The sequence below is a fragment of the Drosophila melanogaster genome, chromosome 3R, assembly GCF_000001215.4.
Source record: "Drosophila melanogaster chromosome 3R".
Taxonomy (NCBI): domain Eukaryota; kingdom Metazoa; phylum Arthropoda; class Insecta; order Diptera; family Drosophilidae; genus Drosophila; species Drosophila melanogaster.
In genome coordinates this window covers 2,131,698-2,154,973 of record NT_033777.3, presented here as the reverse complement: position 1 = coordinate 2,154,973, position 23,276 = coordinate 2,131,698, and the positions used below count along the sequence as shown (strand labels likewise).

Sequence of the window (23,276 nt, the reverse complement as noted above, 5' to 3'; positions counted from 1 at the left end):
GGGAACACCTGCAGAGACTTGGTGGCTTCTTGGACCATCTTCTGTTACGTACCATAACACACGGTCCCTGAAGTAGTTGCCAATTACGCCTCGTATGTAGTCGGGAATACCCAAGTTGCGCATTGCCCTGAGGATGTTGGGCCATCTCGCTGTATTGAATGCGTTCTTGACGTCTAGCGTGATGATGGCACAGTACTTCTTACTGCCGCCTAACCATCGGTTACCGTCGAGTGCTTTCCTGGCAGCGTCTGTTACGGATTTGAGAGCGTCGAGCGTACTTTTACCCTTTCGGAAGCCATACTGTTGGCCCTGAAGGCCTGTAGGACTTTCAGTGATTAGCTCAATGCGCGCGTACAGTATGCGCTCAAAGAGCTTGCCAACAATGTCCAACAGACACAACGGTCGGTAACTGCGTGGAGCATTTGCGGGCCCCTTGCCTTTCGGCAGAAGGACCAGCTTCATCTTTTTCCAGCGCTTGGGGAAGACTCCGTCCAGCAGACACTGTTGGAATGTATCCCTGAAGACCTCCGGTCTTGCGGTGGCGGCTGCTTTGACGATCACGCCCGGGATACCATCAATGCCGGGAGCTTTGTTCGGTCTGATCCTCTTTGCTGCTTCGACGACTTCGCATGACGTGATGCACGGGAAGTCAGAGGCGGGGGGGTCAACAGCGGATTGCCATAACGTGTGTTGGCTTGGAAATAGTTCCGACACGATGGTGGCCAGGGCGGCTGGGTCCTGAGGAGATCCTGCACCAGCGGAATTGAGTTTTTTCCTTACGACTTTGTAGGCGAGACCCCAGGGGTCGTCGTCTACGCTATCAATCAGGTCCTTAAATGCATTCGCCTTTGCTGCTGATATGCCGTTCTTAAGCTCAGTTCGCTTCGCTTTACATACCTCAATGCACTGGGAGTGGTGCGGTTGCCCTCTAGATCGCTGCGCTTGCCTCCTCGCCTTGATGCATTCCGTCCGAAGCTGGTGCAATGAGTCACTCCACCAGTAGACAGGGGGCTTTCGTTTCGTGTTCCTTTTTCTCGGCATCACCGCATCACACATTGCTCTAAGCCTATCCATGAGCGCTGCCACCATGGTCTCCGCGTGTCCAATTATGGACTCCATGCCCTCGATCTGGTATGCCAGCATCTCTTCATCCAGTTTCCTAATGTCCCATACCGGACCTAGCGCACATCTTCGCTGTTTGGGTGACGGCCTCATTGTTCGGGCACCGAACGTGATTAGGTTGTGGTCGCTCAACGTTATGTCCTCATGGACCATCCAGTTCGAGCTAGCCACTAGAAGTCTGCTAACAAAGGTGACATCAATGAAAGATGTACCTCTGTCATTATTGAACGTCGGTTTGAACCCGTCGTTTAGCAATACGAGATCTAGCAGGTTCATGGCATCGATCACTGCTCGTCCTCTTGTGTTAGAGATTCGACTGCCCCATTCTGTAGCCCAGGCATTGAGGTCACCTCCGATGACTGTTGGTCTGCGCCCACTTGCATGGTTAACCAGCTTTTCGAGCATGTCCTCGAATTGTTCGGGACTGTCGCTAGGTGGAGCATAGCAGCTGTAGAAGTGGATTCCTCTAATTTTGGCGTATGCTATGCCGCGCATTGGTACGGTATCCCACTCCTCTACCAATAGCCTGGATGTACATTTAATGGCCGCCTTGCCTGTCTCATCGAGTAGCACTCCTGAGTTACCCACACCAGGTAGGTATGGTTCACTCAAAAGCACTACGTCCGCATGGCGCTCCTGCGCTGTTTGAGTCAGGAGGTTCTGTGCTGCTGCGCAATGGTTAACGTTGAGCTGGATGATGTTAATTTCTTCTGGCATCATTTTGACGGCTATTAGCTCCTTTGGTGTTGGCTTTGTAGGTGGGGCATGCAAAACCACCCGTCGCGTTTTTCTTGTCCACGTCACTGCTGCAGATCAGGCATCTTGGTGGGGCTACGCAGCCCTTTGCCTTATGCCCATGCTCGCCGCACCGTAGGCAGCAGTCAGAGCGATCGACTGACTTGCAGTAGGGAGCTCGGTGGCCGAATTCGAGGCATCTGAAGCATCTTATTGGGCGGACGTCTTGGGCTATGCGGCAACGCGACCATCCCACAGTTACAACGCCCCGGTTGATGACCGCAATGGCATCGTTCGCGCACATTAGCACAGAGGCTATCTGGGTCCCGTCACGCATCCTGCGAAGGCCTCTTACATCCTCTGGTTCCAGGCGGATGCCCTGAAATTGGGAGACGAGGGAATTATGAAGGTCCTGAGCCGTCGTTGTCTCGTCGAGTCCGCTGCAGATTAGCGCAGTACTATGCGCGAACCGAACCGAAGCAATCTCTTTGAGCGTCGCTTCTAGCTCATTTTTAAAGCTGGGGATGACCTCCGAGGCTTTACCTTCTAATTCAAGAAGTAGTTCTCCCTGTTGCGTCCTCCTTATTTTACGCACGTGCTTGCCGAATTCGGTCAGACTCGGTTCTGCTTTCATCTTCCGAAGCATATCCGCGTACGTAACCTCACCCGTTTTTTTCAGGATTAGCGCCTCAGGTTTTTTGCGCAGGCGCTTGGGCTTCACCTTAGCCCATTCCTCGTCCTTGTTAGCGTCCTTGGCGACAGACGCATAACTTTCCGGTTTGGAGTCAGCCGTCGTGGGTAACGCCTTACCGGTGGATTTCGCGGCAGATCGATGGTTGTCCGTTTTGCGGACCTGCACATTCGGTAATGCCTGTCTGGGTGGCGCCACCTGGCTACGCTTCGTTTTTTCTGCCTCAGTCTGTGTGGCAGTACTCCTTGGTGGGGGCTTCTTGTTGATACCCTCCTGTAACTCAATCGCTCTGTTATTGAGCGCCGATAGGTCCACTAGCACGCCCCTATCCTCGCTGGTTACGTGACGCCTAGTCTCGAACGAGGATAGAATGGCGGTGATCTTGGCTTTCATCATGTCCAGGATGCCCTGCAGGTCCTCATTCTGGAGCGTCGTGGTCAGTTCTGGCGAGCGGCGATCCTGATGGGGACTTAGCTCCCGCCCTTTGGGCCGGCACGCTGATGAAATCCATTGTCTTCAGGCTTGTGGCTGTCGTGGAGGCTGTAGTGGCCAGAGTCTCCACCTCCACAGCTGCACTGCAGTCGCTAGCTTTCGGCGGCGGGGGGCCTGCTTGCTCACCTCCCACTCCCTGGATTGGGGTTCCGACTCCTCTTATAGGGGATCTCGATAGCCTACCACTCCTCCTAAACGGGTCGTTGGGGTCGGGGCACTGCCCCCCCCCCTGTTCTGTCCATCAGATATAAAAGGGGGACTTTGGCTTGTTGGTCCCCAGCGCTCCGTGGGAAATAGAACTAGCTTTAGTTCTTAGGTTATATTTCAAATTTTAGTTCAACTTAATTAGTTCAAATTTGAATTTGAATTCGAATTTCGGGCCCAACGAGCGCGCGGCCGAATGACGATCGCACCGCTGATCTGGCAACGCCAGTCTTACCAGCTCGTCGACTGCGAAAGGTTGGCAATGCTATCAGCTGTATTGTCTGATGCAGCTGATCTGATTTATTACGACACCGTGACGCTCAGAAACGCGGCGCAAACCCCAGAGTGGATTTGCAGGTTTATGTTGCAGTTTACGGCTGACCGGACTCGTATATGACGAAATTCGCGCAGCGCAGCAAAAAGACGTGCGAAATACGCGGGAACTCGAACACTAGAATAATTCTAGTGTCTTTGATATGACTTTTGCAATAAACAGTTATCATATTTAATTATTTAGTATATTTATTAAATAATTTGACTTAATTTGATGTAACATTAACATTAAAAGTGTTTCAAAAAAAAAAAAAATATTTAGAATTAAACATAAATATAAATGTGTAAACGGTAGTTAATTCGAGCGGCGATTTTAACAAACAAATTTAAAAAGCTTTAAAATTATAATAGTCAGGGCGCGAATTTTTAAAAATTATTTTATTTTATCATATTGCTACGAAATTGGCAAAAACTACCCTAATATGTACTATGTAAATTCATTTCTTCGATCAGAATTGATTTCGGCCCGAAAATCGTCTTCTAGCACAACACGCACACATATACGAGTTCTCGTCTCTTGTTTTTACTCACACAAGCAAGCAAATTAAATTTTTAGATTTCTTACGCTCTCAGTGGGAGTGAGCGGAAAGAGAGCAATTTTGGCCGTCACTAAAAAATTGGCTGCATAGTGCCAAACCAATGTATGGCCGTTACGCATCTTGTTATTCTAGTGTCTTTGGTTCTACATAAGTTATTCCAATATTGTTATGTGTTTTTGAATATCTGCATTCTGTTGGTATTTGATTTAATATTCCTGTAATACATTTGTTTATTATTGGTCTTATTGAGTTTTGTTTATAAACTTGATTATCTTGAATATAATATTTATCATTTACATTTTCTATAAGTATTGTAATAAACCAATATATGCCACCAATTGAGAACACGTGTTTTCCTTGCAGTTGGGTGCAGCCGTCAGGCCACCTTTTTATTTCTTCTTATCTCTTCGAGTAGCAGAAACGGTTCTGCCCGCTTAACCTCTACAGAGTGTCTAATCTTACCTAAATACTGCGACTGCGCCGCCGTCGACAGCGGCAGAAGAGCAGCGTATATATATATGTATAAGAGAGAGAGAGAGAGAGCTTATGCGCATATATGGCCAGCGGCCAGCGTGGGGATGCTGACTTAGCTTAAAGCATAAATGGGTGATCTTATATCACGCTCACTTGAGACATTTATTTATGCAATGCAACTAAGTGTTGCTGTGTACTTATAGGTACAGTGTACCCTCGATATATGCACATACTACACCTCCCCTCTTTTTTAAAATAACGTAAAGAAATGAAGTTATTTTCTATCAACTATATTACCATTATAAAATAAAAATTACTTAAATATTATTTTTAATGAATTAACATTATTTATGATATAGAATTTTTAAATGAATAAAGAAAAAATATGTATGTATTTTGAATTAATAAAAATTCGATTATATCTATGTCTTTGTTATATTGTTTTGGCTGATCAGGCCGTTATTTAAGTTTTATTATGAAAGGTTTGGCATTGATTGCCCTTTTTTTTTTCATTCTATTTGTGCTTTTTTAGCCTATCTTTATGTACTATTTGTTGTTTCTTACTTCCTGTTTTAATGGTTATATTGTCATTTATTCCTATATCTACTACGTCATAAGGACCTTCATATCTTTTATCTAACTTATGACCTGTTTCTTTTCTAAGTAATACTTTATCTCCTATTTTTAATTCGAAATTATTTGTATTCCTATCATATCTTAATTTTCTATCCGCTTTTGCTTTTTCTAACATTCTTCTTGCTCTGTTGTACGACAATTCTAGTCTGCATTTAAGCTCTTTAGAGTAGTCGTCTAAGTTGTATATTGGGTCTATTTTGTTTATCTTACTGAAATCTTTGAATTGTCTGGGTAGTCTGCCAAATACTAGTTCGTATGGGCAATAGTCATGGACTATTGAGGGTGTTGTATTGAAGCAATAAGTGAAATATGGTAACCAAATGTCCCAATCACTTTTGTTAACCGATATGTATGAACGTATATATTCATTAAAAGTTCGGTGGCTTCTTTCTATTGTTCCTAAAGTTTGATGATGGTGAGCGCTAGATGTTAGATTTTCTATATGCATATATTTGCATAATTCATTCATAAGTGAATTTTTGTATTCCGTACCTTGATCTGTAATGAACGTCTTCATTGGACCGTACTTCAGTACAAATAATTCAAATATAGCCTTTGCAACTGTTTTAGCACTTTTATTTGGTGTTGGAATAGTTACTAAAAACTTGGTTAGATCGCATATGATTGTAACTGCATACTCATTTCCGTCTTCCGATTTCGGTAGTGGACCAATGGTATCAATTAAAACAGTATCAAATGCTGTTGCTGGCGTTGGCATCAATGTTAATGGAGTTTTCGTATGTGTTGTAATTTTGGCTTGTTGACATTTCAAACAAGTCTTTACATACTTTGAGATTGTCTTGGTCATCTGGGGCCAATAATAAAATCTTTTGATTTTTGACTGGGTTCGCGAAATACCAGTGTGGCCTCCTTCTATAGGATCATCATGGAATTTTGTCAAAATTTCTTTAATCTGAGCTTCGTCATTTTTGTCTATAATTATCACCTTTTGTAGAATAGCTAGTTCTACTTTTTCGAGTACTCGGTTGCCCTTTATTTTAAATTCATTTAGTGATACAAATTGGAACATCTGTTCGCTTGGTGATATTCGCATTTTTGTTATTTTATGCATTCCGGCTTTTGAAATAAGCCTTTGAAAGAATTGATTTAGATCAAATGTTTCATTAGAATACAAGTCATCAACATCAAAGCGTGAAACAATTGTTTTTCCTCGTTTTAATAAACACTTGTGTTTATCTATTTTGATTAAAACATATTTCTTTGTGTCATTATTATTGACAACTTCATAGACTTTGGGCTTTTCTATTGTTTGCTCTTTTTCCTCTTGTATTTTGACTATTGCTTCGTCCTTACAGGAATTTTCCTGTTTAGCTTTTGATCTGGTGGTAACTTTTAATATTTCTCTGTTGATTGTTTTCAGATCTTTTATTGTTATGCGAGACAAGGCGTCCGCAATATGGTTATCTTTCCCCTTAAGATATTCTACAGTAAAGTCATACTCTTCTAAATCCAGCCTCATACGAGTGAGTTTTGAACTTGGATTTTTCATAGAGAATAGGTATGACAATGGTCTATGATCGCTTTTTACCATGAAATGCTTGCCATATATGTATGGTCGAAAATGATTTATGGCCCAATGAATGGCCGTTAATTCTTGTTCTGTAGTGGACTTATTACTTTCACCTTGAGTGAACATTCTTGAAGCGTATGCCACTGGAAGTTGTTGACCATTGTGATCTTGTGTAAGTACCGCTCCGCATGCCTGTTTACTAGCATCGGTTGTTATGCAAAATTCTTTACCGAAATCTGGGTACTGTAGTAATGTTGGTTTCATTAATTCTGTTTTAAGGTATTCGAATGCATCATTGCATTCTGCTGTCCATTCGAATTGAACATTCTTTTTACAAAGCCTCGTTAAGTGGCGTGAATGATCAGAAAAATTTTTAATGAAACGTCTGTAATAATTACAGAAGGCTACGAAACGCCTAGCACTGTCGGCATCTGTTGGTATAGGATATTTTTCTATAACTTCATATTTGGTGTCATCTGGGAGTATACCTTTATCGGTACATTTGTGACCCAAATATGTTACTTCTTTCATAAAGAAAGAACATTTCCCTGGATGTAGTTTCAAATTATGTCGTCTACATAGCTCGAATACGTTAGTCAAATTTTTGAGCATATGTTTTTCTGAACAACCTATTACTACTAAGTCATCCATATATAGAAATGCTTGCGATGGTTCAAGACCAGAAAATGCAAGTGTCATCATACGTTGGAAGGAGTTTGGTGCTACTTTCAGTCCGTATGGTAATCGCGTGAAGCGATATGAGCCATTGGCTGTTGAAAATGACGTTATATCTCTATACCTTTTTTCTAGTTCTATCTGGTGGAATCCAGACATTAGGTCGAGACATGAAAAATACTTTGCTCTTCCTAATTGATCAAGAATATCTTCTATTCTTGGAAGTGGAAATTTGTCTGATAATAGTTTCTTATTTATTTGACGATAGTCAACTGCTAATCGCCATCTTTTTTCCGTGGAATTCGGAAGTGGTTTCTTTGGAACCAAAAGTAATGGACTATTATATTCAGACATTGATGGTTCAACTATTCCATCATCTATTAATTTTTTTACCTGTCTGGCGATTTCTGGTTTTTGGCTATCTGCCATGCGATAGTTTTTTATATAGACCGGTGTTTTTTCCCCTAATCTGAGTTTTTGTTTGTAGAAATTGTTAGCCGATATTGGTTCTGTTTCTAGACCAAAAATATCGCTAAACTCGGTGCATAACTTAGTTAGTTCATTATTGAATTGTTTAGGGAATCTTAATTGTTTTAAAATTTCTTCAGTTCTATTTTCCTTTTCTACTGGTGTTGTAAAAATGTCATAGTCTTTCATTGATTCGCATTTGATCTTCGCGCTATCTATTATGGCGTCTTTATTATTTGTATTTATAATGCGAATCAATGCGTTTTTGCTATCGGCAATGGTGCTTGCTACTATTATACCTGGTTGCAGCTCCTGATTTGGTACTACCACCGTTTTTTCGTTAGTGAGTAATTTGACTTGTCTGATTACTTCGCATCTAGCTGGCAATAAGAGTGTGTTGGAGTCTAAGTTATGTGTAATTGGTACACTAATCTGTCTACTGAAGTTATTGGGTCTTATTGTGAACCAGTCTTTGTTATTTTGAAACTCTAATACGCAATTGTATTTCTTGATAAAATCTATTCCGATTATGCCATCGCATGGTATCGGAAAATTCTCAGGTACTACATGAAATTCATGTGGCACTAGAACATCCTGAATGCGTATGTCAAGATCTACTGTACCTATAGACTGTATGGTTCCTTGCCCAATACCTGTAATATTTGATATATTACTGAAATTTATATTATTATATTCCTTTGCTTTGGCTTTTAGCAATGAAATTTCTGCACCTGTGTCTATTAGTAATGTAAGAACTGTGTTTGTTTCATGGTTTTTTGTCTTAATGAAAATACTCAGATTTAGGTTTACTTTAAACACTTTTACTGTTGATCGCTTAAGGGGGTCTGGCTGTTTTCCGATTGTACGTTACGCACATTTCGGTTGTTATTATTATTCTGACTTTGGTTACCCCTTCGGTTACCTCCGTCTCTGTTATTACCGTGGCCGCGGTAGCCTCCGCGACCTCTGTTGTTATTATTATAACCTTGGTTATAATTCTGGTTATAATTATGGTTATAATTATTTCTGCCTCTACCACGATAGTAGGCATTATAATTACCACGTCTATTATTCCCATTATAGAATAAGACTGTATTTGAATTGCCGGTTATTTCTGTACTGCAATGTAGGTATTTTTCCATTGCGTCGTTGAATGTACTAAATGTACCTGCAGTTAAGATCATTTTAAGTGCCTCGTTGGCACAGTTTTTGGTCATTGCTGATATCGACTCTTTAGTCGCGAATTTGTCAGCATTATCGGCGTCTAATCCGCCGTCTATGTAAGCTGCCTCGAGCTGCTTACGCATACTGTCTATTTCTGTAACATACTGAGACGCGGTCTTGCCTCTTTGTTGGGCATTTATTAATTTGGCCTTTATAACGTCAGGCGATTCGCCTTTTACGTTTGCCTGCAATATGGTAATTATTGCCTGTATCGTTGTCGCATGTTCTACTTTATAGTTTAATGGGCCAATAATTTTGGTCTTTATGACCTCTACTGCTAAAGTTTCTTGATCTCCTTTAGTTAGATCCGTCAACTTAAGTGCTGTCACAAACCTGTTTAAATGGAGTTTCTTACCATCGAATTCAGGTACTGTGGCAGATACCTGTTTAACGTATGCTCTCTGAGCTTCTAATGCGTTGGCCATGTTTCTTGTATTTGGTTGTACGGTATTAAATTTTAATTCTTCTATTGATTCGATATCGCTTTCGATATCTAAATCTTCTAACGGCTGCGACTCGTCCAAGTCTCTTAACTGGCTTTCGTCGAATTCTGCTATTTTGGTTAGTTCTGTTGGGACTTCTATTATAATACTGTGTCTAACGCTGGTATTATGTAGTCTTTTACCAAATGAACTGAGAACTTTGAAGCATTGGACTTTATGTTCTTCAGTGAGTTTGCTTTTGTTTGTTACTATTAGGTTTTGTAATGTGTTGTATTGTGTTATCAATACCTTTATGTGAAAAATAAGCGTCTGAGTTTTGATCAGCGCGGTTTTATTAATACATTTATAGGATTTATCAAAAGCATCTCTAATATTGTTTATGGATATGGTTAAGTTTAGCCATTCCATGTATGTACCTTTTAGCGATGTAATCGCACTTGTACCTTTTTGGTGTAGTTTCTATTAGATTTTGTCTAAATCATTGGCTCGACTCATGTAAGTCTTTTCAACGATCTTTTGTGAAACTGATAAAGTTTTAAGGCCAGGTTAAAAGGCTGATAGGATAACTAAAATCAAAAATAGTAAGTACATTGAATTTAACTGTGGGGTTGTATCCACGACTTATGTCCCATTTTGATATGGGGAAAATTAGTCTTTATTTGTATATCAAAAGTACAAATAGAATTTTAACTTTGAGAATTGGTCAATTATTGTTATCTCGATCAGATATAAATATAGCTCGAAATTTTAATAGGTCTAAACTGTTGTTAAACATATTTTTACTTGATAGATGAATTCATTATACTCAGTTTACATCGGTTGCAATTTGCAATTTTACAATATTATTACTTATTTTAAGTTTAGGACTGAGTATAATGTGTTAGTTATGAAATGGGTCCCTGATAAGTTAGTAATTTTGTTGCAGCGGAAACCGCATCGACAACATTAATATAATATTTGGGCGGTTGAGGCTATGGCGTATAACGCAGCCCGCCGCTTTACTTCGCACCACGAAGTTGTTGATTGATGGCTGCAAGGCGCTCTTTGTAGCGCTGCCGGTCTTCCTCATTAGTTGCCGTCTTCAGTAGTTCGATGTTGAGCCTCCGGGCGCTGAGCAACTTAATCCGGCGGCCACCCCTCTTCTTTTTAGGTGGCTGCTCCCTCGCTGCAGTCCGTGCCTTGTACTCTTGTATGGTCAAGGGCTTTGGTCCCGCGGACGGATCTACCTCTATTACCTCTTTGATACTTGGCAGATCCCTTTGCTCGACAGGAGCAGGGTGTTCGAACGTCTGCTTGGTAGACATTCGCTGTTGTCATGTGCGGCGCGCCGGTGGAATCCTTTATCCTTTATCCTAATCCTACCCTCGCAGGATGCCGTGCTAATTGCTGTTGCGGCTTACAATGGTCGAGGGCAGTCGTTCATGCAGACGTCGGGTCTTTTCGGCTTGGGTGATGTTGAATTTTCAGTTATTTCTTCATTGATTATTTCTATTTTTGCTGAGTGAGTTGTGGTATTCGGCTTTCTTTGCTGGAGGTTTTCTTTCAGAAAGTCTAATTCGGCAGTTAATTTCTGTGCCGTTGCCCATGGGGGCGGTGTTTTATTTGTATATCATAGCCACTTAATATGTGCTATACCTTTATTTTTGATTTCCTGACATCCGCGTTTGCCCATTACCACACTCTACTCACTCAGTATTTTTGTTTCTTTTTTTTTTTCATCAGTGTCCCGTCTCTAGGTCTCCCGCACTGGTGTAAGGGGCGGCCTGCCTCTCACACCTGTTGTCGCTGTTTAGAATTCCCAAATCAAATCGGCAATATTAGCAGCATTTCCTCAGTAGTCCTCAGATCGCAGGCTCCTGCCTCACGGTCGCCATGTAATAAACCAATATATGCCACCAATTGAGAACACGTGTTTTCCTTGCAGTTGGGTGCAGCCGTCAGGCCACCTTTTTATTTCTTCTTATCTCTTCGAGTAGCAGAAACGGTTCTGCCCGCTTAACCTCTACAGAGTGTCTAATCTTACCTAAATACTGCGACTGCGCCGCCGTCGACAGCGGCAGAAGAGCAGCGTATATATATATGTATAAGAGAGAGAGAGAGAGAGCTTATGCGCATATATGGCCAGCGGCCAGCGTGGGGATGCTGACTTAGCTTAAAGCATAAATGGGTGATCTTATATCACGCTCACTTGAGACATTTATTTATGCAATGCAACTAAGTGTTGCTGTGTACTTATAGGTACAGTGTACCCTCGATATATGCACATACTACAGTATATTATTATCTTTGCCTGGATATGGTACGATGTTAAAAAGTGCAGTTTTTATAGTGTCTCTAGGAATATGGGAAATAATAAGTATTTCATTTGCATCTGATTTTAACCACGTAGAAGTTTTTATATTTAAAAATTTTTCGGAATTTACATGTGATAATGGATCATGTTTTAATAATTTGGTATTAAAAATACCAAGTCTTGTTAATTGCATACCAAGTTCTATATCTTCAATGTATTCGATAAAGTGTTGTAAATCAAATATTAAAAGTTCTAGTCTTCTGTCACCTTCACTTATTGCTCTTAAATGGTTGATTACTTCAATGGCTCTATTGACTATTGACTATTCTATTGACTACTTCTATTACTTCATTCAATTCATAAATTTGAATACTATGTTGAGAAAGATCGTTTATTTTTTGTTCTAATTCTCCTTTGTCATTTTCATCTAAGGTGCCAAAAAGGTATTTATATGCGGTACCTATAATATTAATTAAACCACGTTTATTGCGTTTTATTATTCTTATTCCATTCATCTCTCTGTCTAATTTTTCAGTTAAATATTCGATTTGTGCTATAGTACCATATTCTTCAGCTTGTTTAATTAAATTTGCAAAAGTTTGTTCGGTTTTTGTTAAGTTTACGGACAAATAGTGATATTCATAGTTTATAGGTATATTAATTCATCCTGTTTTAAATATAAGATATCCATTTTTAGCTTGTATGGGGTTCACCTCTAAGCTTTGACCACAGACGGCACGGACGAAACATATTATAAGTGTTATTATAAATAACTGTTTAATCGGACCCCACTTGATTTTCGGGAGTTGTGCTGGAATTGTATTTACTTTTATTAATTTTCTTTTGTTTTTTAAATTTAGATTTATAATGTGAAACTTTTCTTCCTCTATTTGTTTCTTCGTAATGTTTCTCATCTATTTGTTCTATGTGTCCTGTTTTCTTAAATGGGTTAGTTGTTTTACTTTTTACTAGTGGTGCTTGTTTATATTTGGTATCTACTTCATAGCTATGTGTCTATCTTTATTCAACTGATCTAGTTTTGATTGTTTCTCCTTTTGGGTGTCATATGCAGGTGGTCCTGCATAAATGAAAATATCAGCTGGTATTCTACCAGTTGTATTGTGTTTAGTTTTATGATTATAAACATAGAGAATAGTTTCAAATTGTGTTATCTTATTTTCTGGGTCGGACTCACTATTAATGATTCTTAACTTTTCATTGACTGTTTTATATCAATGTCAGAAATTCCATTTTTACTTGTTGTGATATTTATATTCACATTTTCGGACCTAAGCCATAAATGTAACGCGGAACATATAAATTCTGAATCTTAATCGGGCTTTATTTCGGACGGTTTTCGCATTTCATTGAAATTTTTAAGGAGAGCTCTTTTTGCTTCCAGCCAGTCTCTACTGCTGACTTCAATCAAGGCGGCATATTTGGAATAAAAGTCAATGCATGAAAGGAATGTTTTATTATTGATTAAATTTTTTAATTCTGTTCTGTTCTGTTTTGGATATGTTACATACTTCGCATTCATTAATAATGTTCTGTATTAACTTTTGGTAGTCTGGGTAATAATATTTTTCTTTGAAAAGATTAGTTTGTTACTCTATTCCTGGGTGTAAAAGTTCTCTGTGGCTTTTTACAATTATTTCTTTAAATTCAGAATATGTTTCAATATCTTTTAATTTGATGTTTGATTTCATAACTTTAGTTATGTTATTCGGACTAACAATTTCTATGTAAGCGTTTTGAAATGTAAGGAAATCTATTTCGTTATGAAAGAAAATTACGCTTCTTTTGGGACATAAATATTCTTTAATTAATTCTTTGGCATGGACATTTGTCATTTCTATGTAATGAATTTTAATTTTTGTTTTATGAAAGTATCTTTTGGTTTCTACGTTATTATTATCGTCTTTTATAAATTATATCTGCCTGTTGTAGTAATTAATTGGTCTTTCCGTTAAGGAAATATAAGATTGGTTATTTTCTTGAGCACTGTGAATAGTAGCTTGTGTTGGTAACGAAATGTTACTGGAGGTTTCTCCTAGGAAGTTTTCTTCAATTTTTACTCTTGATAGAGGATTTTCTTTACCACGGAGATTTGTATTTGATGTGGTGATCAATTTCATTTAATTTGATTTTCCATCTCTGAAGTTTCATGTTTGGCTCTTTAATTGAATCAAGCCAAACCAATGGCCTGTGATCACTATAGATCTCAAATTTTCTACCAAATAAATAGGACCTGAAATATTTAGTGGCCCAAACAATAGCAAGGAGTTCCTTTTCTATTGCTGAATAATTAACTTCATGTTCGTTTAGAGTTCTGCTCGCATAGCATATAGGTTTATGTTCTTGCGATAATACCGCGCCTATAGCAAAATTGCTGGCATCAGTAGTTAGTGAAAAAGACTTTTTAAAATCTGGGTGTATTAATATGGGATCGGACGTTATTAACACTTTTAATTTTTCAAAAGCTAAGTAATAGTCTGTGTCTTTGATATTTATTATTGAGCCTTTTTTTAGTCGTAATGTCATTGGTTTTGCTATTTTAGCGAAATTTGGAATAAATTTGCGGTAAAAACCGCAAAGACCAAGAGATGATTTTGTTTCCTTAGTGGACTTTGGTATAGGGAAATTCACTACGGCTTTAATTTTTGCGGGATTTGGTTTAATACCATCTGTTGTAATTATATGCCATAAGAAATCAGTTTCTTTTTTAAGGAATTCGCATTTATCTTGCTGTAATTTTAAATTTGCTTCTCTGAGCTTTAAGAATAGCTTTCGCAAAGACATTATGTGTTCTTCCAATGAAGTGGAATACACAATTATGTCATCCATATATACGAAACAGTTTTTGTATATTAAATCTGCTAAGAGATTATTCATGCAACGTTGAAAAGTTGCGGGTGCATTTTTTAAACCAAATGGCATTCGAGTATATTCAAAATGACCATTTTTGGTGGAAAAAGCTGATGAAAACCTTTTGCGAGGTCAATGGTTGTAAAGTATTGGCAATTTTCAAGCTTGTCCAATATTTCATCCATTACTGGTATTGGGTATTTGTCATCAACGGTTATTTCGTTGAGGTTGCGATAGTCAATGACTATGCGAAATTTCGATTTTCCCGATGCATCTGGCTTTTGGGTACTAACCAAACGGAGAGCAATACGGAGAATTCGATTTTCTTATGATGCCTTGTTGCATCATGTCTTTCATTTGGTTTTCGACTTTTTCGTCGAAGCTTTATGGGTATTTATATGGACGTCTGTAAATTGGGTCATCGTGTTTAGTTGTAATGACATGCTTAGTTTTATTTAAGGTGACTATATTGGATGTAAAGCATATAGTTGCTTTGGAATCTTCCAAATATTCCCTGCGTAACCTGTCGTATTTTTCTGAGAATTTATGTAAATAAAATGTTTGCCTTGTCGGACATAATTTACTAGATTTTAATGAAATTTTTGATTTTAAAATAATTTGACCGTTTATTGTGTGTACATCTAATGGAGCTTTTGAGTTAATCGGACAATTAAAAAAATTTTTACTCATCAAATTTATTGATGTACCTGTGTCAATCAAACATTTGAGTTGGATATCTTTCATAGTTATTTGTATGAATGGATATGTTCTTCTTCTTCTACTTCTGATTCCGATCCCGAGGCAAGTTGATGAAAATTTTCACTGGTGTCCATATTAGACTGAACACTGGAACATTCACGCTGCCTTTTTTGGGGCTGGTTAGTAGTTAGAATAAGATGCGGGTTTTTGAGCGTTTTGCGCTCTACCTTGGTCTAACTTTTGTTTGAACTCATTGTATGTCGCTTGGTTGCTTTCTACTTTTTTTTGAATTATTACTGGCATAATTATTTCGATTTTGACTTTGTTGTGCTTGAATATAATAAGGTTTTATACCTTGGTGGATTCTTCTGAGAATCATTTTTTTACTACTGCTTTACGGTGTAGATGGACTGTTTAATTCAGCTTTAGATTTTTTCTGTATTTAATACACTTGTATCGTAAAGGCCTTCCCTTTGCGCTACTTGTCTTAATAATGTTGTTGTTGTAATGTCGTATCTTGCTAAAGTCATGAACATTCTGTCTGGAAATCTTTTATAAATTACATCTTTTATAGTATTAGCCATTGCGGCGATATAAAGAGTTGTATTTGTATAATTATTTTCTAGTGATAATTTACTTAAAATTTCGAACATCTTATTTTCTAGTTCTTCTACAAACTTACGAATACAACCACTCCAGTACGTGTTGTAAAGTCTTCTTAGCAACTCTTCGTATGGGAAGAGTTAAATTCATCAATGCGGACTAATCGTAGTTCAGCCCAAGTGTTGCACTGTTGTAGCTGGGACACTTCTTGTGCGTGTCGGGACAGCTGCATCTCGATGGCACTGTAGAGTACGCTATGTTACCTCTCGTCTGTTGTCGGGTATAGGGACATTACGAAGTCCACACGTCTCACAAATGATGCCAGTTCTCTTGTGGAACCGTCAAATGTTGGGATGTGACGAATCTGGCCCAAAGCCTGATTCAAATGTAACTCAGATAGAATCATAATTTGTTCGCTGGGTTGTGTCATGTTGTTTGCTATTGTTAATTTCTCTTTGAATCACTTGGTATTGATAAAGGGGTTTTATTTCTAAAATTAGCACACTTTCGTAGCGGTCCAATCAATGCTAGATGGGCTACACAACACTGACCTGGTAACAGTCACACCTTCTATTTATTCTGGTGGGTCACACTTTAATGGTCACTTGCAGTTTTTAATGTATATTTGTATTAATAGTATCCAACATCGAGAGTTAGATAACTATTCAGAAATATTTTGCCACATAAGTTCGTTTGCGGATCTGCTTTGTATAAACTGAAGCACAAACGAAACTTTGTTCGCCACGAGCTGCGCTTTATTAATCTCGAACTAATCTATTAGCTCTAAGAGATTATGTTCACACGCGGATCCTACCGGCTGCGCCAATTACAACTTCGCGGTTCATAAAAAAAAGGTATTTTTATTGATCAAAAACTTAAGCGAATGTCGGAGACAAATTCACGGTTACACAATTGAAGTATGAATAAAATCTAAATCTAATTTGCAAAGCGAACGCTTAGCAAACCCTTGGCTGAGCTTATTTACTTCATCATATTGAGCGTACATAAGCTCTCATTTATGTTTACGTTAATTAGGCGCTCTCTTGAGTGCATTGCGCATGGATACAGATCAGCCGAGTTTGAGCTACGTGGAAAGTTTTGACCCTCTGGTGGGAGTCACGAATGCGGCCGCGGATGTTTATATCTGTTGGATTGGGTGCCCTCTTGAGTGGATCGCTCATGGGTACTGATCAGCCGAGAACTTGAGCTACGTAAGCGGTTTTGACCCTTTGGTGGGAATAACGAATTCGGCAGCGGATGTTAATGCTTACATTAGGGTAGGCTGGATTTGTTATTGTTACCAGAATTGGGGTTCTTATTGGATACATGAATTCATTCTATGATTTTGTGTATGGCTGTTGCTATGTGGTTATGTATATGTGTGTGTGTGTATGTATATGTGGTCTTATACTATGGCACATATGCTACTATATATATTCTTCAATGGAGCCCAATATGCATGAGATGATCTTACAGCTTTGATTTCTATAGCTATCATTAAAAATGAATTAAAAAGTTATTAAAAGTTTTTGAACACATACCTGATGATCCAAGCCCAGAATAGGTTAATATTGAATCAAATACTTGTATCATTAGAGCCTCTTCTTGATCAGATATTGTACTTATACAAAACGGGATTTGTTGTTTACTAAATGCCCAAAACGTGTGCGAAAAACCTTTGTAAGTTTCGCCATGCTCTTGTGTGTTAGACCCCACCTCCGATCTTAATTTTTCTAATCGATGCTTTGACAGACGTCTTAGGGTGTTTCTTAGAAAACCTCCGAAATCGTGCGGTTTTTTGACTATATTCATATCCACCAAGTGTCTTCTACACAAAACAACATTTTGATAGAGTCTCAATCTGTCTTCTTTGGTGGTTCCCTTATATTTTTTTGAGCACTCTAAATTATTTAAGATCCAGTTAGACAGCGCAGGGTAATACGAAATGATTAAAGATCCTATATCGTTTTTTTGAGGCGTTTCAAATACAAAACATTTCTGTGACTCTATAAGAGAACTTCCGTAAAGAGAGGTTTTTAAAAGTTGTGCGCTTCGATTAAGTGATATAGTTATAAAGCTGTCACTTGGATCCAATAAAATGGATTCTATATCCACGTATTTAAATTGGAACACAACAGATTTATCTTCAGGATTAATAAACATTATTCCATCATAATGTATTCCAAGAATAATATTACTTGCCAAATTCCAATATCCCTTGTAATTAACTTTAAACATTGTTGTGCCATACAGAGGATATTGCATTACGCAACTTAGGTACAACACTTTAGCTGTCAATGCATTTCTTGATGATCCATATTGTCGGTGGGCTTGGGCTAAAATTGGTATCCAAAATTGTTGTTCCCTTGTTTTAGATATTCTTATAGGGAGAAAGCTGTTAATATCTGAGTAATATTCCGGTTTTGGCTGATTGGATGGATCTCCTAAAGCTACTTGAGCTTGAAGTCCTGCTAGTTGAAGTGCCACCTTTTCACTGACCGGGAATTCGTCTTTCTGCGAATGTAATTAAAAATAAGTTCTGGAAACTCTTCTGTTGAAAATAAAAACAAGAAAGTAGCAAATTATTCAGTGCGAAAAATATGGAGATATCACACACGAAATAAAGATGCACGGAGCCTTTCCGTGATAGCTCGCTAGCTCAACCTTTTGACGGTTACATTGCAATAGCTATAGAAATTTACAATAAAGCAACTCGACTAGTGGTCCTGATAAGTACCACTTCAACCTGCGAAGAGATAAGTCGTGCCACTCAGTTTAAAGCATCTCTTCGCGTAATCCCAAAGCCCTTATCAGCAAAATCTTGATAAACAAATATCAACCACAAAGAGAAAATAAAAAACTCAACAACAAAAACACAAAGACCTCTAACCCGGGCTCAAGCCCTTAACCAACAATAATGACAGACCCACCAAACATTTACAAAATTACCCCAAAATCCAATTCCCAATCCCAATTAGGAGAACCTAAATTTATTATTATTAAAAGGAAAGACAACAACTATTTCGAAAGGACATCACCATTTATCCTAAAAAAAAAAAGCGGTGGACTTTGCCTGTGGAGGAGAAGGTGAGGGATGCAAACGAACAAGAGACGGCAACCTGTTAATAAAAACCAAAAACGAATTACACGCCAGAAAACTCCTAAAACTAACAAAAATTGCAGATGTGGATGTAACAGCAAGTGAACATAAAACATTAAACTTCTCTAAGGGAGTTATTTATTGTAAAGACCTTAGACACATCGACGAAGACACAATTCTACAAGAACTAAAACCACCAAAAGTAACTGAAGTCAAAAAAATAATGAAACGGCAAAACAACAACTCTAACTCTGATACCAACAACATCACCTTAGTTGAAACTGGACTAATAATTATAACCTTTGAATCGCATAAGCTCCCTGAGATAGTACGAATCGGTTACGAAACAGTCCGAGTACGAGACTACATCCCACTCCCACTTCGATGCAAAAAATGCCTCCGCTTCGGTCATCCAACACCCATATGCAAAAGTGTAGAAACTTGCATCAATTGCTCAGAAGCAAAACACACAAACGACGGAGAAAAATGCACAAACGAAAAGAACTGCTTAAATTGCCGAAACAACCCAGAACTTGACCATTAACACAGCCCAATTTACCGCGAATGCCCTACGTTCCTAAAAATCCAGGAATTAACATTCATTAAAACTACACAAAAAGTTGACCATAAAACTTCCCAACACATATATTTCGAACGTCACGGTTTCCAACCGAAAAAAAACACTTACAAACGGCACAACCCAGAGGATAACAAAGACTCAGCCACCTAATATTCACGCAAGTACAACCCAATCGCAACACCAAAATACACCCATATCAGCAGCACAAAACACTTCATCTAAGACACCAACAACTGGGCCAACCAAAACAACCTTACTATCCAACCAACCACACCAACACCATCACCACTACAGCTACGACGAACTAAAAGCATGGATACCGACTACACATCTACCAGCAAATCATCTACGCCATACTCATCACAACTCACATAAGACCTAAAAATAAAAATCTTCCCGAAAGATAAGTCCAATAACCTATCCATAAACCTTAAAGCATCGAAATTAAAGACCAAAGCTCCAAACAAAAACAATCACACTAACAACAGCGACAGCGAATCTATATAGAACCTTAAACTCTTCACAAAACCTAGACCGTTAACACTATGTTTAAGTTAATTTTCTCACAAATGGCTCAAACTATAATCCAATGGAATTTAAAAGGATAAACAAATAAATAAACTGTAAACAACTACAGCCAACTCCTTATTCTAATCAAAAAATACTCCCCTCACATAATTTCCCGATAAATAATCGATAGGGAGCTTGCGGTCAGCTGTGACACACTAATTTAGGGTCATACTAGATGCAGTATTATGCAGCTGGAATATACTAGACGGGATGAAACCCTTATCAGCTGCACCCGGAAAGTTTGGGATTATGCTCTTATCGCAAAAAGAGTGGGTTTCAGCTGATCGTGATTTCCGCCGATGACCTAAACCTCGGCTTGAGTTTCCGATTTACTTTCTTTTTAATAAAACAGTCGACGAGTCAAGTTGTGGAAAGTTCGTGTCGGAAAAAAAATGCGGGCGTGAGAATTTTTTTGTCGCAGGAAATATTATTATAGTGTGTTTTCGTCGACATTATCGGTGCGCGTGTTAAGGTTGCGTGTGTTTTCCAGGCAAAAATTTAAGCCCGAAAAATCTTCGCTTGGCGCTGCCATCGCGCAGCAGCATTGCCGCCAGACCCCAAGGTTCGACTGGGGCAGCCGCAGGTTAGTAGATTTCGGAGGAAAGGTGAACTGTTGGTTGATGCTGAAAATATTATTAGAGCAGAAATTGAGGCGAGCCATCGCGCATCAGCATCACTGCCCTGACCCCAACCTAGTAAGGTCGTCTAATGAAGCGCCTTCCCAGCGAGTGGCAGAAGAGGATAATCAGCAGCAGCGGGACCGCAACCGGCGATATGCCGGGTCCCTAGGATGATTGTTTAATGTAATAGCCAAAAGGCAAAAACTCCCAAAGTGAGGTTCAAGGCGCGGAAAATTTAGCGAGATTTAGTCCAAAATGCACAGTGCAAGTTCCTGATGAAGCAAAAATCTAAAAATTTTAATTAAAAAATCGAAATATAAAAAAATCTAAATTATATGTAAAAAAAATGTTAGATGAGCCTGACTGACCTAACCTACATTGAAGTGTATTAATCCCCGAACCCCCATTTTGAACTGAGAGAAAATAAGTTGAATTTTTAAATGATGTATTTCAAGTTTTAACAATAAGCTATAAAAAAATGTGTACCCGAGTTGGAGACTTATCATCATTATATCACTTTTGTATTTTTAATTGCATTTAAATTGAATTCCTATTAGTATTTAATATTTTTTATATATTATGTAAGCTCACTTAAGCTAATTATTTTTCTAAGATGAGTTCATTTTCAGAGAGTGTGCGTTTAAATTTTCGAGTAAGAATTTATAAAGGTTTGCTTGCAGTCGTATAATTCGAAATTCGAGTGAGAGTATCCGTGAGTGTAAACCTTCTCCAAGTATTTGCGGAACATGCCACGCTTTCATTTCAGCTCATCTGCGCCAGGAGATCGATCTTTCGCCGAGGAGTGAAAAGTTGAATTAGTTTTATTTACAAAAATTATTTATTGAAATATTCCATAAAATATACGGAGAAAAATTTACGGGAGGTCATCATTTTGATGGTTCACAAAATTTCATTTTTTTTATTATACACCAAAAAAATTTAATGGAAACCAATTGGTAAATTTTGCTTTACATGTGGTTTACAGAAAAGAAAGAATTCCAATGAACAAACTGCGAGTAAATTATTTGTTCCGAATGGAGTGGAGTGGCGGCTATAGCCGAATATAAATAGAAAATCCAACCGAATTTACTCGCGACCCTCTCTCACACTTCTTTTTTCTCTTTTTAATAATTCATTACCATAATAAAATAATAATAAAAATAATAAAATAAATTAAGATTATAAATCATAATATCATAAATTAATAATAATGGAACAAGATTATAGAGACGAATGCACAAATTATGGGAGAATTTAAATAAATGCTTTGTTCCTTCTCTTAAATATATATTTAGAAACCAGTACAAATTGACCCTTTAATTATAACTTTCTTGAATTACGACATAAACCTTTTTTTCGTCAATGCATCGACGGCGCAATTAAAAGGGTAGTTAAGTGAAGTAAAAGAACCAACCACGGGAACAAAAAGAGAATTGATTTCGCGTTTCGCATACTGCAAACTACAGAGGCTGTGTGGTGTACAAAGAATTGAAGAGCCGCCTAAACAAACGTATTGCCACAGCACATACATACAACAAAGTCAATTTCTACTCTCCGCAACCGATTTTTCAACCACCCCTAACTGTCCCAAGCACTACTCCAACAATTTCTTTCGCTAGCGCCCTAAAATCCGGACTAGAAGTGCCCGCCCCACCGACAAGAACTGCTCATTCCGAACATACACCGACAAACATCCAACAAACACAACAAAGTGGCATCGAAGCTATGATGCTATCCCTACAGCAAAGCATGAAAGACTTCATGACGTTCATGCAAAATACTTTGCAAGAGCTCATGAAAAACCAAAATATCCTGATTCAACTTCTTGTATCTTCAAAATCCCCATAATGGCTTCCCTACGGATATCTCTGTGGAACGCAAATGGCGTTTCACGGCATACACAAGAGCTCACACAGTTCATTTACGAAAAAAACATCGACGTAATGCTACTATCAGAAACGCACCTCACAAATAAAAACAATTTTCATATACCAGGATACTTGTTCTATGGTACAAATCATCCAGATGGTAAAGCTCATGGAGGCACTGGAATACTCATCAGAAATCGCATAAAACACCACCACTTAAACAATTTTGACAAAAACTACTTACAATCTACGTCCATAGCCTTACAACTCAACAATGGTTCAACGACTCTAGCCGCAGTCTACTGCCCACCGCGCTTTCCAATCTCTGAGGATCAATTCATGGAATTCTTTAACACACTAGGTGACAGGTTCATCGCAGCGGGTGACTATAACGCCAAGCACACCCATTGGGGATCTCGACTTGTGTCGCCAAAGGGTAAGCAATTGTACAATGCGCTTACGAAGCCAGAAAACAAGCTAGACTATGTATCCCCGGGTAAGCCTACAT

General features: G+C 38.5%; 1 protein-coding gene across 1 annotated transcript in view; it reads right to left on the bottom strand.

Moving 5' to 3' along the window:
* The window catches only part of Myo81F (Myosin 81F), a 1,965,857-nt gene that overhangs the window by 377,959 nt on the left and 1,564,622 nt on the right, over positions 1–23,276 (bottom strand). The window contains exon 17 of the mRNA NM_001316563.1: positions 17,572–18,544. Within this exon, the coding sequence (NP_001303492.1) occupies positions 17,572–18,544 (973 nt within the window). The remainder of the gene's footprint in view (positions 1–17,571; positions 18,545–23,276) is intronic.